The 18,983-nt window shown below is 37.9% G+C and overlaps 2 protein-coding genes across 7 annotated transcripts in view; one reads left to right on the top strand and one right to left on the bottom strand.

Moving 5' to 3' along the window:
* LOC308409950 (CD209 antigen-like protein C) overlaps positions 1 to 18,983 on the top strand; it is a gene marked incomplete at both ends in the record, with an annotated part of 63,286 nt that overhangs the window by 32,512 nt on the left and 11,791 nt on the right. The window lies entirely within an intron of this gene.
* LOC308410624 (uncharacterized protein) lies at positions 1,622 to 5,090 on the bottom strand. Of its 6 annotated transcripts, none has more exons than XR_013974211.1 (4): positions 4,857 to 5,090; positions 3,298 to 3,348; positions 2,942 to 3,037; positions 1,622 to 2,398 (listed from the first exon to the last, which is right to left on the bottom strand). XR_013974211.1 is itself a non-coding variant. In XM_080904107.1 (4 exons), the coding sequence occupies exons 1-4, from the start codon at positions 4,519 to 4,521 to the stop codon at positions 2,081 to 2,083; spliced, it is 480 nt and encodes a 159-aa protein (XP_080760233.1). In that variant the 5' UTR covers positions 4,522 to 4,836; the 3' UTR covers positions 1,622 to 2,080. The 6 variants fall into 6 exon arrangements, 1 of the variants encoding a protein (XP_080760233.1); XR_013974212.1 differs by having other exon boundaries at positions 3,294 to 3,348; positions 4,857 to 5,058; XR_013974213.1 differs by lacking the exon at positions 4,857 to 5,090 and adding an exon at positions 4,520 to 4,837.

Below are 18,983 nucleotides of genomic sequence, written 5' to 3'. Positions count from 1 at the left end.
TAAAATTGTGGTTTTAAAGTAAAATAAAAAGATTTTTCTTCATATTAAACAGAACTTCCTCTCTACGATCACCACAGAAGTTTGGATTGGTTTAAATGACAAAGAACAGGAGGGAACATGGAAATGGGTAGATGGGACTCCACTGACTCTGATGTAAGCCTTCACTTGGTTCAGTTCATTACTTTTATTAAATTTCCAAAATATTTCCAAAATTTGTTAAACCCACAGATGAATGCAGATTGTTCAGTTTGCATATTGGTTGAGCCAAACGGCTTCCCAAAGCTTAAAGATGCATGCAAATGACTTGATTTTTGCCACACTGAGCCAAGGCAGTAGTTATTATATCAGTCAAGATGTCTGTGTAATCTGGGCTTATGTGTTTGTCTTTATACTTTGTATAGTCCTGTCTAACAAACACCATGTACTAAAAAAAGTAAAATAAAATATATATTATTTCCATTGTTATCTGTAATTTGGTGATCTTAATGTGCAGTGTGTTTATAAAAACTCAAAGCTGCTGATGGAAAATTTGTTTGACAAAACTCCTCACACAAACACCAAAGACTCATTTTTTCCTCAATAATAATAAAATAATGTTGTTGTCACTGACCTGCTAGGTACTGGGCAACAACACAACCTGATGATGGTGGAGAAGAAGACTGTGCTTATATCAATAAATGGGGAAGGTTTTGGAATGATTATTCTTGTTCATATTCTCATCAATGGATCTGCGAAAATACACCAAACCACAGTACAGTTTCTTTAAGATCATTTATTCATAAATGTTTTGCAGTTTTATCTATGATTATAATTCTAGATTTGAATCTGTTTTATTTCATAATTATGTGTTTTGTTGTGGCTAAAAATTTGCATTTGCTTTTTCATTTTACCTTAGTGGAGACTTCAGAAGGTGGTTAAGTTTGGGGTTTCTGACAGTTTTTTATTGTGGTGTTTATTGTTTAAATTGTTGTATTTATTAAAAGTTTTCTATTATTTTTACTATATTATAAATAATGACACGCAAGTAAATAGACTGTTTAGATCTTTGTGATCAAGTCTTTGGAGGATTTTAATTAATTAAACAGAATTCATTGTTATACAGTTCATAAAAGATCATTCATAAACTGAAATGTTATTTGTTTGTAATTTCTTCCAGATAAAACATGTCCTGTACACTGTAAAACCTAATAAGTTCACAGAACTCAAAAATTGTTGTGTAACAGATTACACAACAATTTTTTAGTGATGTTTTTAAAAGTTTTAAGTTTAACTAAAATAAAAATTATAGTTGCAGTTGCCTTAAATTACCTCAATGTTAACTCATAAATGTTGATATTCCTCAACTTATAATTAGGGAGTAATAAACTCAAAATGTTCAATTTTTTCAACTTAATTAAGGTGGGAAATACACTCAAAATATTTTACATATTGCAACTCATACGATGTGGGAAATAAACTCAAACTTTTTCATATTTTCTAACTTATAATATGGGAAATAACACTTAAAATCTTCAATATTTTTTAAAATACTGTGGGAAATACACTTACAAATAATTCTAAACTGTTTACCCAGTAAATTATAATCAGCTAAAAGTGTTAGAAAACATGAAAGTAACAACACTAACAATTTAACAACTTTTTATTAAACACAATGTGCTTTTAAAAAGGCACAAACAACAGAGCTCACTCATAAAAAAGTGCTTCATAAATAAAACAAGAGAAAAAGACTCCAAGGGTCTCCATCTCAATTCTAAAATTCAATAACATTTTCAGTATTAACAGCAATTGCAGCTATTAGAACATTGATGCATTTAACACTTACTGTACCTTGACAGCTGCAGCTCACTTTCTTTTTTAAAAATACATAAAAAAAACAGTACTGGTTTCCACTGCTGTACTTATAGGGAACAAACATCAAGGCAGTGCATTTACGTATTAGGCAACAGAACATTAAACATGAATAGTGAACTGAACAGTCATTCATCTTAAATGTGAGGTAGAAGAGGCAAATGATTAGGAAAAAAACAAACAAAAAAGCTTCCTCAATACTCAGCTTAACAAGTAGTCCATTCTGAGTGATTCACTCATTGAACAAATCATTCTTCAGCATCAGTAGACGCCCTTTCAGTGGTTTGTTGTCCTCAAGGCACATCACAACCTTCTGGATAAATGTGAATGTAAGCTCAAGTTTCTTTGGGTATTGTAGGTCTAATGCATAGATGTACCCAAAGAGCAGGAGAAATGAGTCAGCCAGATTTGTGGGACCATTCACAAGTATTTCATCCTCAACGACAATGCAGATGCTTTCGGGACTGAAGAGGGCCGAATCAGTAGTGTCATCCGTGACAACTGTCAGCAGAGCCACAGGAGTGTCAGTGAGGTCTGGACCATCTGCTGACTGCAAAACAAAAATAATACAAGAATGAGTTCAGCCCCACAAGGACACAAATCATGCTATTGATTAGAGGTGTGAATCTTCATAAGTCGCACGTTTCTTTTAGGATTATAATGTCAACGATTTAATTTGATATTGCGATACATCATGATGCATTACAATAATCTTAATTTGGGTTTGGTTTCAAAACATATGTGTAAATAAATGTTTTCAATAATAAATATATGCCAAGATATTTGTTTTTGTTATTTACCAAACATTTCTCTGACCACAACATGGCACCTCCAAAAAAATAGAACACTTGAATTTTAAAAAGGGAGATAGTTTTTATCTGCAGATTTTTTTTGTATAATAATCTTTCAACTATTTTCATGTTTTCTGGTTTATGCGTAACAATCTTCTTGCAATCTTATTCAACAATAGTTGATATATGGGAGAAAACAAGTCAGATGAGGACTGTGTTGAACATCCTTCCTGATATACACCCTGGTTCTCCTTGAGTTCTGAGCGATGTCATATGGTTGATGCTGAGGCCAGTACACTTACATCACAAGTCCTGAATAACGTGGAGGCATCTTCACGCAGGTACACAGGAAGTGCACGAAGGACGAGGGCCCGTCTTGTATTTACATCATGCTGTTCCTAGATGAACACACAATATCTATTAGAATAGTATTTACACAAATGCAGAGTAAAAACAAAGTGTTGGATAGCCATGTTCTGATTGTCATTGTTATAGATCAGGGGTGTCCAAACTTTTTGTGTAACGGGCTAAACCTGTCAATCTAGAAGGGTAACCCAAAAAAAATCTAAAAATTTTGAATAATTCAAGGCAAAATTCTCTAGTTTCTTTGTATTTATTTTTTATTTAAATTGGGACACAAATTATAAAACTCACCCACTGACAACTGGTGAAATGTTGACTCTCTGTAGCGCTCTTTGCAGTCTGATATCTGTAAACAATATGTGCACAAAGACGACTTATTAATGTTCAAAAACATTTTTTGCACAGCACACACACACAAGTAGTCAGCTGATCTCATCTGATGCAGATCTGCTCCTTGATCAAGTGACATTTGTCCGGATTTTTGGCACGAGTGACGTCGAATCAGCACCGCAGCTGGATGGCCCGATTTACATACCCAGCGCAGCTGATACTCACTACAATAATTTACTAAGATTATATGCACTCCTGTTATTAAGTCCAGTTCAGTCTGTTAATGTTAACCGTTTCAAACTAATGTTGATAGGTGTGTTGCTAAGCTTAATAACTTAAATAACAAACTTGAAATTTACCCGTCCTATTTTCCCTTTTATTGTTTTTTCTCTGTGCTGTAAATCTTCTGTCTAAGAAGAAATCTGAGGCTGCTGTTCTGAAAATAAGCTACCAAAGCTTTTTCTGAATGAATCAATAAAGATCCATTTATGGAAAGCTGTGATGAAAGCAGTTTTGTCTTTAATTATATTCAACAATATAACATATTCGACCACTTTTAAGTGATTTTGTGATCTTTAATACACTTTAATACACTAAAGTTAAGGTTATTTACCTAATTTCTAGTAAGTAGCCCTCAGTGAAAAAAGTTTGGACACCCCAGCCTTACAGGTTAGGGAGTATTTGTGATCCGCACAGTCTGCATCAATGATTCTTTCTTAGCCTGGGAGCAGAACGCGGCTCTTTATTTTCATTTCATTTCAATTTATCTAGCAAAGATCGATAGGGTCTGGCTTAAAGGTGTCAAGGAGGCGCCTCAGTCTGGCTGGTTGAGCCTTGTCGAATTAGCGCGAACAATTTAGCTGAACTTCGTTCGTAGCACCGAGTTCGACCAGTGTATAATGTTAGGCTGAATCAGGCGATGCATTTTTCCGCAAGGCTTGACTTGTAGAGCTCGCTTAGTGGAATACCCCTCTAAACTGTTAAAAGGATTTCGAGATTATCTCACAACCACACATTTGAGACTACGAAAAAATACAAACATGTCTAATTACCATCATGATAACACACTCATGTTGTTTATTATTGTTCGCTTCATGCTAGCACACACACACAGCTCAACAGCGTAAACTACTGACTGTGTAACACGGACACTTATTGAAATAAGTATACTCACAATACGCACGTACATTACCGGCGAATACGACAACCAGTGGAAAGTTTTAGTAGAAAGTTCAAATGCATGGAGCTAGAACTGCCACCGTCAACTTCCCGGGCAAGAATACAATGCATTATGGGAAATGTTGTCCCCCACGGAAAACCGCCAAAACGTTACATCATTCTAATTTGAAATAACATTACGTATTTGTCACATTAGAAAACTTCTAAAATTACAATTACTTGGATTCGAATTCATTTATAACAAACATTCACTGTGCACAAAGTACGAATATATTTCCAGTAAAAAATAAAAAAGAATGTTTATCGAAATTAAATTTAAACAAAACAAAAACACGTTAGACTTACCAAATTTAGGGCAGTTGATGAAAAAAAATAAGGTGGTGGTCGTGGTGGGTTGAAGTTGGGGACTCTTAATCCACACGGGCTGGCCAAAACTTCCCCGTATCAAGGTAAATTCAAGATGGCTGACTAAGCTTTCCTGAGGGAGCGACAAGACTCCACCCACCAGAACGTCACTAATATATGCTTCTTAAACTTTTTGAGCGTTCCAAAAAATTTAGCTAAAAAATATTGAGCCCTATTCAATTAAAGCTGCATAAAAGCCAACAGAGCTCAATACTTTATAGTTTGCTCAACTACAAAACGACATTTGAGTGTTATGAGCTTATTAGTTATGAGCTAGAACAACTGTTAGGGATTACAGTGTAGGATGGAGCTTCAGCCATAGCTGCTATCTCATCTCTAAACGCTCTGCTCCCTGGGATGCAGCCAGAATGGACTGCAGAGACAGAGGAGCAGATCTGGTGGTTATTAACAGCCCTGAAGAACAGGTACAGTGTTTATGTATGTATGTGTTATTGAGCTGTAAATAAATTCAAACTACCATTTTTAATGTAAATAGCCTTTTATTTCAGCCTTTTTTAAGTGTTAACACATTCAAAATAAAGTAAAAAAAATCATTATGTATGATGTGTATGAGCATTTTAAAACATGTTTAATGTTCTAGAGTGTATCAAAGAAATCTGTTTAGACAGAAATTGTATAGGGGGAAACAACCTGTCAATAGAAGAAGCGGAAGAAGAATAAGGAAATGTGGCAGTGTAGCAAGGATAAGGAAAACAGGATATGGTAAAGATGCCTGCAGTCCTGTTTCACTGCAGGTAACATGTATGTGTAACATTGTAGTGACAAATAAAGGCTCATCATCATGATGCCAACAAATGCAGTGGATACAGCATACATTGCAGGAGAGAGCATTTGCAAGGCAAGGGGCAGGAGTAACAGGAAGTCCAGTAACTTACAGAATACTATTGTACTATGTTTGGTTTCCACAGTTCCAGTTCTGATATTCTATGTGTTTTAGTAAAAATTATGTTTAAGTAAAAGTATGAGTCCACTGACAAAATATATTAACATTTTGACTACATTTGTTTAGACAGCATGAATAGATTTTGGTGGCAATGACATACTGATTGTTGAAAAAACATATGACAAATCAATTACAGATTTGAATGACTGCTATTGAGATTTGAGTGAGTGTTTTGCTGTGTGAGCTGTCAGGAAATGCATCTTCAGTGTTGCACAAAAATGTGTCAAAGCATTAAAGAAAATTCAAAGTTTTAATTATTGCTGGCTTTGGATTTTTAAAAGAAACTTAGATAAAATAAACTGCATGTTGGGTCTAACAATTAAACCCCGCTGACTCACAGACCAGTCACTTGTGTACAAAAGCAAGACCACAGTGCTTTCTGTCTTTAACTTGCTACAAGGGGAGAAGCACCTTATCTGATCTAAGCCAACTCCAAACTCCAGCCTTCCCTCGCAGCCATTCAGTGGCTACACAAACATCTCATTAATCATGCGACAGATAAGACACTCACATGTGAACATGTGTCGTGTGTGTCTGCAACAGTGAACATGTGATGTGTGTGTGTGTGTGGTCAAGATGTGACCCCATAAACGACTTCCCTAAACCTGCTGGTCTGGAAGTCCAGCAGTTCATCTAAACAAAAGGCACTTAGACTAAAACAGATATACTTGTGTTTGCTATACCATAAAACAATAAAAGAAGGTACGACCTCTTCTCGTGACCCCAAGATGTGAGTGTGTATGCCAGAACACTCTGGAAGGCACACAGAGTCTTTACAGACTGCTAAGGATCAGACCTCTATCAACATGCAATTGATTATAAAACTCTAAGCATATATGAGTAAATACTTCTAAGCATAAATGACAATCCAATAATATAAACCTGACATATTCCACTACAGATTACAGAATACATGCCCCAAAATGTATTTTGTAACGTATTCCGTTACGTTACTCAATGAGAGTAACGTATTCTGAATACTTTGGATTACTTAATATATTATCTTGCTTTTTACAACTACATGAATGTACTATTGCTGTGTGATTTATTACTATTACTGAAGGTCCGCGGCTCCGAACCGTAATAAAGGGACCTCTGGCTAATCTGTCGGGTTTGTGTCGGGCTCGTAGCCAAAAACTAGCTTTACTTTGTTGTCTGGGTCAACTTTGCTTGCGAGAGACAGAGAGAGGCGTTGAAAGGCTGCTGCAACGGAACTTACAACGCGTACTTTTCCACTCTCCTTTTTCTCCCTCCTTGTGCTCACAGACACATCATCCACAGGTGTGCCACCAATTTACTCACATGGACTCTACTAACCTATCAGAAGCTTCTTCAGCTCAGAATGGAACGTCTGGAGTTTTCTTATTAATTAACAATAAACTTAGTGTACATGTACTCCTAAATTTGATGAAAGTGATAAAAATAGACGGCTCTGTCTCTCTTTATTCTGACATTTAACTAATTCAAAAGATATTTCAATATTTATTTATCCAAAACAAAACAAGTTTACTCTAAATTGATTTTGTACAGTAAAAAAAATGTTCTTGTGTTTTCCATAAAGTGTATGTAAATATCTGGTTTCAACTGTGAATATATTGCTGTGTATTGAAGTTCCTCTTGTTTTGCATAGAAATATACTGAACAACATACAAAGCATAAGATATAAAATACTACCTGAGTTTTTTCTTTGAAAGAAGCCCCTTATGTCCATTCTTGTATATCAGTGCATTACTGAAACCGATTTATTTAGCCGTGGAGGGTAACAACTGAAAATATGAAATAAACACACATGTAAGCTAAGACTCTCTAAAGAAACAGCATTGTTGTTGTTCGGCTTTTCATTTCACCATTTGTTGATTCACTCCAAGAGCAAGTAAGTAATATGGGTCAAGTGATCAGTTTGATATCAATCTTTTGTGATACACCGTTATATTTACATTATTTGTACAGTACGAATGATTTGCTTTGGTACCTGGTCGAACTTCAGTTCTCCTCTGTCTGCCTGGCTGCGTTTCTCTAACGGCGCACTCGCAGGCAGCAGCTGCCCCGCCCGCTTAGTGTCTGAGCTCGGATCATACCAATATTAGGGGGGATTTACGCACAGTCGTAAATTCCCACAGAATTGTGTTTCGAATATTGTGTGTAGTTTTGGTTTTATACAGTTGTCAGCCACAGGCATCCTAACTATGAAAAAATTACACTCTGAAAGACCCCGGGCTTCTGAAAAAACAACCCGGGCTTAAGCCCAGTAAGCCCCCCCCGCGCTCCGCCACTGCCAACTCCTCAGTAAGGAAAATCGGTATTGGCTGTCCTAAAAGTTGCTAGAAGTCGCTAAATGACATCATCACCTAATTTGCATAATTGGTCATGCTAATATAATTGTAACCTAAGCTGTTGGAGAGAGAAATAACATCATGGAAGAGACACAAAGTGAGCAAAAAACGTCCTAAATCCATTTAGAATTTATTTAGAACTACAAATTAAATTTATTTTAGCAATTATTGTTTTTTAATGTCACAATTCCAACCCTGCTCCTTTATCCGGGCTTCGACCGGCAAAAGTGACCCGAAATAGGCACTCTGGTGGCACTATCCTCCGCCCGTGAGTGCTTTAGCACGGGTGAGGTGCCCTTTCACATTTGATGTGCCCTTTCACGTCAAAAAGTCGTCATAAATAAGTCTCCAATGACACCAGAAAAAGTCGCCAGATTTGTCGCTAGTCGCTTTTTAGAAAAGAAGTCGCTAATGGGGTCTGAAAACTCGTTAAATATAGTGACAAAGTCGCTAAGTTGGCAACACTGCACTGACGTCTGTGCTATCTATGCTGTAACATGTGCTATCTTACAGCATAGGTAGCACATGCTATGCTATGCTTATGCGTACAGCAACCATGTGTAAAAAGTGGTCAATAAAGACATGCTGAAAAGCGTGTTTGTACAAACATCGTCGGGTCTGCCCTGGTATGTTTACAATGGGACTTCTGCTCCTGAACCTCTGCGCACAGCGTCTGCAGATCAGGGTTGTACGAAGTCACTTTCATCTTCACGCAGGACTGTAAGCTGTCATCTGTGAGGTGTGAGCGGTGTTTGTTTTTAACATAGTTCACGGTGGAGAATAGCTGCTGACATAATGTGGATCCAAAGTCTCGATAAATGCATAGCGTTTCGGCGGGTATACTGGCTTCCGCTAGTGTGACGCTTATTTTGAGCGATGAAAAAAATAATAGAATATAATTTTATATTTATATTTCAATATCACAGTAATTTCCAATTTAGAACTACAAGTTAAAAAAAAGAACTAACATAAATAAAATACACTTCACCTAAATACTTTTAATTTATTTTTCCAAACCACCTGGAGCCGCACTATAAGGACTAAAGAGCCGCATGCAGGTTGCCGACCCCTGGCATAGGCTAAAAATGTGGTTTTAAAGTAAAATAAAAAGATTTTTCTTCATATTAAACAGAAATTCCTCTCTACGGTCACCACAGCAGAAGTTTGGATTGGTTTAAATGACGAAGAGCAGGAGGGATCATGGAAATGGGTAGATGGGACTCCACAGATTCTGACGTAAGTCTTCACTTTGGTTCAGTTTATTCCTTTACATAGGAAATTTGTTAAACCCACAGATGCATGCAGATATAAACACAAAGGCTTACATGTCGGTGGTTGACTGCTAATAGCGTAAAGATGTGTGCTAATGACTTGTTTTGGCCAAGTGGGAGCAAAAGAAGTTATTATATCAGTCAAAACAACAACAATTCTTGTGTTCAGAGCTGGTGTGTTTTGCCATCTGCACACTTTATGCAAGCCTGTTTAAAAACCACCTGAAAAGAAAAATGTTATTGTTATTTGAAATTTGGTGATCTTAATGTACAGTGTATAATATATATACACTGTATAATTCTTAATAATAATAAGATAATGTTGCTGTCGTTGACCTGGTAGGTACTGGGCAAGAGGTGAGCCTAATAATGGTGGACATGAGGACTGTGTTTCTGTCGAAATTGAAAAAAACACATGGTTTGATCGTCCATGTTCATCTTCTCATCAATGGATCTGTGAAAAAGTTTCGGAAAACAACTGATTCAGAAAGATGATCTATTCATCAATGTTTTGCAGTTTTTTCTTTGATTACAATAATTGTACTTCTGTATTTCAGTTTTATCCTAAAAGGCCTATATATAATTTTTTGTTTTTTTGTCCATATATAAGTGGTTAAGTTTTGGGTTTCTGTTTGATTTTTATTCTACTGTTTGAATTTTTGTTTTTGTTCTTTTTTCTTGTGATATTGTTTTTATTATCATTATTATTAGTTTTATTGAGTGTTTCTGTTTTGACTTTATGGTTGTTCTGGTGGTAACTGTCAGTTTGTGATCCTTATATTTGTTTCAAGACTCAAGTCTGGTTTTACTTCCTGCAGGGTTTCTCAGTTCCTCCCTGATTCATATTTCTTTGTAGTTGAGTGTTTATAGTCATGTCTGTGTTCATTACAGGGAGTGCAGAATTATTAGGCAAGTTGTATTTTTGAGGAATAATTTTATTATTGAACAACAACCATGTTCTCAATGAACCCAAAAAACTCATTAATATCAAAGCTGAATGTTTTTGGAAGTAGTTTTTAGTTTGTTTTTAGTTTTAGCTATTTTAGGGGGATATCTGTGTGTGCAGGTGACTATTACTGTGCATAATTATTAGGCAACTTAACAAAAAACAAATATATACCCATTTCAATTATTTATTTTTACCAGTGAAGCCAATATAACATCTCCACATTCACAAATATACATTTCTGACATTCAAAAACAAAACAAAAACAAATCAGCGACCAATATAGCCACCTTTCTTTGCAAGGACACTCAAAAGCCTGCCATCCATGGATCCTGTCAGTGTTTTGATCTGTTCACCATCAACATTGCGTGCAGCAGCAACCACAGCCTCCCAGACACTGTTCAGAGAGGTGTACTGTTTTCCCTCCTTGTAAATCTCACATTTGATGATGGACCACAGGCTCTCAATGGGGTTCAGATCAGGTGAACAAGGTGGCCATGTCATTAGTTTTTCTTCTTTTATACCCTTTCTTGCCAGCCACGCTGTGGAGTACTTGGACGCGTGTGATGGAGCATTGTCCTGCATGAAAATCATGTTTTTCTTGAAGGATGCAGACTTCTTCCTGTACCAGTGGGACTGGAGCTCTCTGCCCTTTCCCAATCCAGCCACGGGCCCATCCATCTGGCCCATCAAGACTCACTCTCATTTCATCAGTCCATAAAACCTTAGAAAAATCAGTCTTGAGATATTTCTTGGCCCAGTCTTGACGCTTCAGCTTGTGTGTCTTGTTCAGTGGTGGTCGTCTTTCAGCCTTTCTTACCTTGGCCATGTCTCTGAGTATTGCACACCTTGTGCTTTTGGGCACTCCAGTGATGTTGCAGCTCTGAAATATGGCCAAACTGGTGGCAAGTGGCATCTTGGCAGCTGCACGCTTGACTTTTCTCAGTTCATGGGCAGTTATTTTGCGCCTTGGTTTTTCCACATGCTTCTTGCGACCCTGTTGACTATTTTGAATGAAACGCTTGATTGTTCGATGATCACGCTTCAGAAGCTTTGCAATTTTGAGACTGCTGCATCCCTCTGCAAGATATCTCACTATTTTTGACTTTTCTGAGCCTGTCAAGTCCTTCTTTTGACCCATTTTGCCAAAGGAAAGGACGTTGCCTAATAATTATGCACAACTGATATAGGGTGTTGATGTCATTAGACCACACCCCTTCTCATTACAGAGATGCACATCACCTAATATGCTTAATTGGTAGTAGGCTTTTGAGCCTATACAGCTTGGAGTCAGACAACATGCATGAAGAGGATGATGTGGACAAAATACTCATTTGCCTAATAATTCTGCACTCCCTGTAGGTGCTATAAAACTGCTTTATATCTTTCTAGTGCTGAGAGCTCGAAAAAATACTGCTCTTCACGCTGCCATCTTGCTCGGCCCCCCTAGAGAATGCATTTGAAGTACACTTCGAATTGGGACAGCCGTCGTCGCGTGGCGGTGACGTAATCGCACTCAAAATGCATACATCAAGCGTGCAGTCTCTTAATTGGGACACAGCCACTGTCATCTCATTGGAGGGCATCTTTAGTGATAAACAGGGAGTGACAAACAGGGGAGAAACGAGACACCTACAGTAACAACACAGATGAAAACAATGTTCAAATCAGGGGAAAACAGATGCAGGAATTAAAACTCATGCAGGTCAGAAACAGACATTTGTTTCAAAGTAAAACAGTAAATAAGGAAAATACAGGGAGTGCAGAATTATTAGGCAAATGAGTATTTTGTCCACATCATCCTCTTCATGCATGTTGTCTGACTCCAAGCTGTATAGGCTCGAAAGCCTACTACCAATTAAGCATATTAGGTGATGTGCATCTCTGTAATGAGAAGGGGTGTGGTCTAATGACATCAACACCCTATATCAGTTGTGCATAATTATTAGGCAACGTCCTTTCCTTTGGCAAAATGGGTCAAAAGAAGGACTTGACAGGCTCAGAAAAGTCAAAAATAGTGAGATATCTTGCAGAGGGATGCAGCAGTCTCAAAATTGCAAAGCTTCTGAAGCGTGATCATCGAACAATCAAGCGTTTCATTCAAAATAGTCAACAGGGTCGCAAGAAGCGTGTGGAAAAACCAAGGCGCAAAATAACTGCCCATGAACTGAGAAAAGTCAAGCGTGCAGCTGCCAAGATGCCACTTGCCACCAGTTTGGCCATATTTCAGAGCTGCAACATCACTGGAGTGCCCAAAAGCACAAGGTGTGCAATACTCAGAGACATGGCCAAGGTAAGAAAGGCTGAAAGACGACCACCACTGAACAAGACACACAAGCTGAAGCGTCAAGACTGGGCCAAGAAATATCTCAAGACTGATTTTTCTAAGGTTTTATGGACTGATGAAATGAGAGTGAGTCTTGATGGGCCAGATGGATGGGCCTGTGGCTGGATTGGTAAAGGGCAGAGAGCTCCAGTCCGACTCAGACGCCAGCAAGGTGGAGGTGAAGTACTGGTTTGGGCAGGTATCATAAAAGATGAGCTTGTGGGGCCTTTTCGGGTTGAGGATGGAGTCAAGCTCAACTCCCAGTCCTACTGCCAGTTTCTGGAAGACACCTTCTTCAAGCAGTGGTACAGGAAGAAGTCTGCATCCTTCAAGAAAAACATGATTTTCATGCAGGACAATGCTCCATCACACGCGTCCAAGTACTCCACAGCGTGGCTGGCAAGAAAGGGTATAAAAGAAGAAAAGCTAATGACATGGCCTCCTTGTTCACCTGATCTGAACCCCATTGAGAGCCTGTGGTCCATCATCAAATGTGAGATTTACAAGGAGGGAAAACAGTACACCTCTCTGAACAGTGTCTGGAAGGCTGTGGTTGCTGCTGCACGCAATGTTGATGGTGAACAGATCAAAACACTGACAGAATCCATGGATGGCAGGCTTTTGAGTGTCCTTGCAAAGAAAGGTGGCTATATTGGTCGCTGATTTGTTTTTGTTTTGTTTTTGAATGTCAGAAATGTATATTTGTGAATGTGGAGATGTTATATTGGCTTCACTGGTAAAAATAAATAATTGAAATGGGTATATATTTGTTTTTTGTTAAGTTGCCTAATAATTATGCACAGTAATAGTCACCTGCACACACAGATATCCCCCTAAAATAGCTAAAACTAAAAACAAACTAAAAACTACTTCCAAAAACATTCAGCTTTGATATTAATGAGTTTTTTGGGTTCATTGAGAACATGGTTGTTGTTCAATAATAAAATTAATATTATATAGGTCGAGGCTTCGTAAATGGTGCTGAAATTCACACATACAGTGGGGCAAAAAAGTATTTAGTCAGCCACCGATTGTGCAAGTTCCCCCACTTAAAATGATGACAGAGGTCAGTAATTTGCACCAGAGGTACACTTCAACTGTGAGAGACAGAATGTGAAAAAAAAATCCATGAATCCACATGGTAGGATTTGTAAAGAATTTATTCGTAAATTAGAGTGGAAAATAAGTATTTGGTCACCTCAAACAAGGAAAATCTCTGGCTCTCACAGACCTGTAACGTCTTCTGTAAGAAGCTTTTCTGTCCCCCACTCGTTACCTGTATGAATGGCACCTGTTTGAACTCATCATCTGTATAAAAGACACCTGTCCACAGCCTCAAACAGTCAGACTCCAAACTCCGCCATGGCCAAGACCAAAGAGCTTTCGAAGGACACCAGGAAAAGTATTGTAGACCTGCACCAGACTGGGAAGAGTGAATCTACAATAGGCAAGCAGCTTGGTGTGAAAAAATCAACTGTGGGAGCAATCATCAGAAAATGGAAGACATACAAGACCACTGATAATCTCCCTCGATCTGGGGCTCCACGCAAGATCTCATCCCGTGGGGTCAAAACGATCATGAGAACGGTGAGCAAAGATCCCAGAACCACACGGGGGGACCTGGTGAATGACCTGCAGAGAGCTGGGACCAAAGTAACAAAGGTCACCATCAGTAACACACTACAACGGCAGGGAATCAAATCCCGCAGTGCCAGACGTGTTCCGCTGCTGAAGCCAGTGCATGTCCAGGCCCGTCTGAAGTTTGCCAGAGAGCACATGGATGATACAGCAGAGGATTGGGAGAATGTCATGTGGTCAGATGAAACCAAAGTAGAACTTTTTGGTATAAACTAGAGATGGACCGATCCGATATTACGTATCGGTATCGGTCCGATACTGACCTAAATTACTGGATCGGATATCGGAGAAAAATAAAAAATGTAATCCGATCCATTAAATATCACGAAAGCACCTCATGGATGATGGATGATACAGCAGAGGATTGGGAGAATGTCATGTGGTCAGATGAAACCAAAGTAGAACTTTTTGGTATAAACTCAACTCGTCGTGTTTGGAGGACGAAGAATACTGAGTTGCATCCCAAGAACACCATACCTACTGTGAAGCATGGGGGTGGAAACATCATGCTATGGGGCTGTTTTTCTGCCAAGGGGACAGGATGACTGATCCGTGTTAAGGACAGAATGAATGGGGCCATGTATCGTGAGATTTTGAGCCAAAACCTCCTTCCATCAGTGAGAACTTTGAAGATGAAACGAGGCTGGGTCTTCCAACATGATAATGATCCAAAACACACCGCCCGGGCAACAAAAGAGTGGCTCCGTAAAAAGCATTTGAAAGTCCTGGAGTGGCCTAGCCAGTCTCCAGACCTCAACCCCATAGAAAATCTGTGGCGGGAGTTGAAAGTCCGTGTTGCCTGGCGACAGCCCCAAAACATCACTGCTCTCGAGAAGATCTGCATGGAGGAATGGGCCAAAATACCAGCTACTGTGTGTGCAAACCTGGTAAAGACCTATAGTAAACGTTTGACCTCTGTTATTGCCAACAAAGGTTATGTTACAAAGTATTGAGTTGTATTTTTGTTATTGACCAAATACTTATTTTCCACCCTGATTTACGAATAAATTCTTTACAAATCCTACCATGTGGATTCATGGATTTTTTTTTCACATTCTGTCTCTCACAGTTGAAGTGTACCTCTGGTGCAAATTACTGACCTCTGTCATCATTTTAGGTGGGGGAACTTGCACAATCGGTGGCTGACTAAATACTTTTTTGCCCCACTGTAAACGCTTTGATATTCCCTGACCCTAATTTCTCAGGTTTGTTTACAAGGTGATCTTTATATTAATGTGCCTGATATCTGTAGATGTCATGTTTGGCTGTCTAAATTGCTCTTTGATGTTAGCAAAAAACAAACTTATGGTTAAATAGATAAAACACTTTTTTTTGTTACGGTTTTATTAGGCGTCTAAAGTTTATTTATATATATACACTGTATACTGTGAACATTTTCATATTCTAGGGCTGATCTCAGTGTTAGGTTAAAAAGTTTAACTTCGATTTACATTTCAATACATATATTATCTTTTCTTTGTCATTTTGTGTTCTTTGTTTCTATTAATGCTAGGGGTCTTCGTCACAACTTAAAACCCACTTTAAAAGCCACTTTTCTTTATGCAAAGCAACTTAAATCTGACTTAAATCTGTTTTTACAAGAATCTCACTCTACTATCAATGATGTTAGTTTTTGGCAATCTCAATGGGGAAATTCTATATGGTTATCTCATGGAACTGAACGATCAGCAGGGGTATCAATCCTAAAAAACAGATATAATGGGGATGGTTTACATACAGAATGTGATTCTGCAGGTCATTACATATGTCAAGTCACAAAATATAATGATTTAGTTTTAATTGTAACTAATATATATGGGTTTAACACGAAACTAGAAAATTATCATTTATTTTTGACGATTGAAAAAAAAATCTAGCTGATTAAATAAATTTGGAGACTTTAACTGTATTATGGATGCTGAATTAGATAAATTTCCTCCAGGACATTCGAACAGAATTAATACTACATTGAAAGCTGTTATGGTACGCCTTAAACTCACAGACATTTGGAGATTCAAATATCCTCAGTCCAAAATGTTTACTTGGTGCAACAATTCTAACTCGAGACATTAAAGGATAGACTTTTGGTTAGTTTCGGAGAGTTTTAACAGCAATAGCATAGATGTAGGTGCATGGCCTTCTCCAGCAACAGATCATAAAGCCATATATATTAAAATAAATCTAACTTCTCTCTCTAATTCGTCTGTTGTTAAATTTACATTGTCACGGTCCGGGGCAGCGGCCGTGTGGAGAGTGGAAGGAGGACTCAAAGCGCAGCACTCATTCAGGTGTGAGGGTGATTTATTGATAATAACAAACATAAAGAGGAGATGGCAAAACAGAACTACGGATGAACTAAACTGGGTGAAACTACACAAAGGAGTGGCAAACCTGAACACGAAGGGAGAACAGCAGGGAGAGCACGCAGAGGATTTCACAGGGTAGATGCAGGGTAACACAGAGGATGAACACCGGTAGGAACACAGACGACGCGACGAGGAGCAGAGGAAATCACACGCTATAAATACACAAAGAGACACTGGGAAATCACACACAGATGGGGGAAACAGCTGGACCTGATTAACCTGACGAGACAGGGGAACACTAACACCAGGGACCAACAGAGGGAGCACAAACCCAGAACCCAGTGTCTAAAATCCCAAACACAAACCATCCCAAAACAGCCATGAATAATAATGAAAGTAATAACAATAAGTACATAAACATAAAGTCACTGAGTCATGGTCGCAGGACCATGACATACATATTGGAAACTCAACAGCTCATTATTACAGAAAGATGATGTGAAAAAGGATCTTAAAGAATTGATCTCAAACCTTTGGTCTATAGCTCAAGAAGATTGAGCTATAGACCAAAAGTATGGAAAGTATGGAAATAACTAGGAATTATTAAAATTTGAAATTGGCAAATATTTAAGGAAGGTTGGCAGCCTTAATGTGAAATCCAAAAGGTTAGAGGAAGAAAATATAATCTCTCAAATTAAACAGTTATCTAATAAACAAATTGGCACTTTAACTGAAGAGGATAAATTGAGCCTTGCTAAATTACAAGATAAATTAGATCGTTTATACTCAGACAAAGCAAAAGGAGCCTTTATCAGATCAAGATCGAAACGGCTTGAAGAAGGTGAGCGTAATTCCCATTATTTCTTCAGTTTAGAAAAGAAACACTCAAGCATAAATAATATTAGCAAATTAATGATAAATGGGGTTATAACAGAGGATTACAGATTAATCTCTAAACATTGTAGTCATTTCTATAAGGAACTTTATAGCTCTGCATTTTCTCAGGAAGCTACAGATCACCTCTTAGAATCGCTGAATGTTAAATCTATCAGCCAAGAAGATTCGATATTGTGTGATCAACCCATTTCATTAGAAGAAGTTAAAAATGCAATTTGGCTATTAAAAATAGCCAAATTGCCCAAACTCCAGGTACGGATAATTGGAGACCAATTAGCTTGCTAAATAATGATTATAAAGTATTTGCTCTAATTGTAGCTAACAGACTTAAGATGGTTCTTGACTCAGTTATTGATGAAACACAATCTGGCTTTATGCCCAAAAGACATATAACTAACAATATCAGATTGGTTTTAGATATTCTGGATTATTCTGACCTAATAAATAGCAATGGTTTCATTTTATTTTTAGACTTCTACAAAGCCTTCGATGCGGTGGAGCATGAATTTATATTTCAAGCTCTAGATAAGTAAGGTTTTGGCACTTACTTCTCTACAGCGATTAAAACTTTATACCATAACAGTAACAGCAGTATTAAATTAACAAACGGTACTTCACCCAGATTTAACATACAAAGAGTGATAAGACAAGGCTGTCCCATTTCTCCATATCTGTTTTTGTTAATTGCCCAACTATTGTCTAACCATATAAAATCAAGCAATGTAAAAGGTATATCGCTAATTGGCAAAGATTTACTCACAACACAATAGAGTATAAGAGAGTATACTTTTAAATAATTTTGGTGAACTGCTGCTTTGCTTTGAAACTGAAAATCTTTAAAGCTCATGTTGGTTTGTTGCATGTATAATCTGGCACCTCTTAAACCGTAACCACAAGCACTTCCACTAGAGGAGACTGTTGTGCTGAACTTCAGTCAATGCTATGTGGGAAAGCTGTTTTTCAGTTAAGGCAGCTGTGTATTGAAACCAGGGCTACAACTAAAACAAAATGAAGCAAAATGTGTCAAATTAACTAACATGTTAGCTGTCGGGGCTACTGCTGCTGCACTATCACAAGCAGTACCTGCAACAACTTGTAACAAGCCCTTGCAGTCACAGGAGTCTGCTGTTGTTAGCACTAGCCATGGATAAATGCAAGAGGAGGGACAGCAGTCCAAACAAGAGTATGAGGAAAAAAGAGTAAGCTGAAATTAACATAGTAAGAAAATAGATGGAGGAACATAATTAGGAAAGGAGATATTCAAGGATTCAGGTAAAATTAATGGTGACTTTGATCATGAGCAACTAATAGCTTTTAATTGTAACATGCTGGAATGCCACAAGGAGGTCATTAGAAGGAAGTGAACATGATTTATTGATGTACAGT

The sequence above is a fragment of the Rhamphochromis sp. 'chilingali' genome (assembly GCF_963969265.1).
Source record: "Rhamphochromis sp. 'chilingali' genome assembly, chromosome: 14".
Lineage (NCBI taxonomy): Eukaryota > Metazoa > Chordata > Actinopteri > Cichliformes > Cichlidae > Rhamphochromis > Rhamphochromis sp. 'chilingali'.
Note: the sequence above shows the minus strand (reverse complement) of the source record. Positions and strands in the feature narration are given on the sequence as shown.

Bases quoted from the DNA above. Each gene is read 5' to 3' on its own strand.
- LOC308410624 (XM_080904107.1), bottom strand. The intron at 3,038-3,297 runs GTGGGTGAGTTT...GTGTTCATCTAG, and splicing joins CAACATTTCACCAGTTGTCA to GAACAGCATGATGTAAATAC. The intron at 2,399-2,941 runs GTAAGTGTACTG...TTTGTTTTGCAG, and splicing joins CGTTATTCAGGACTTGTGAT to TCAGCAGATGGTCCAGACCT.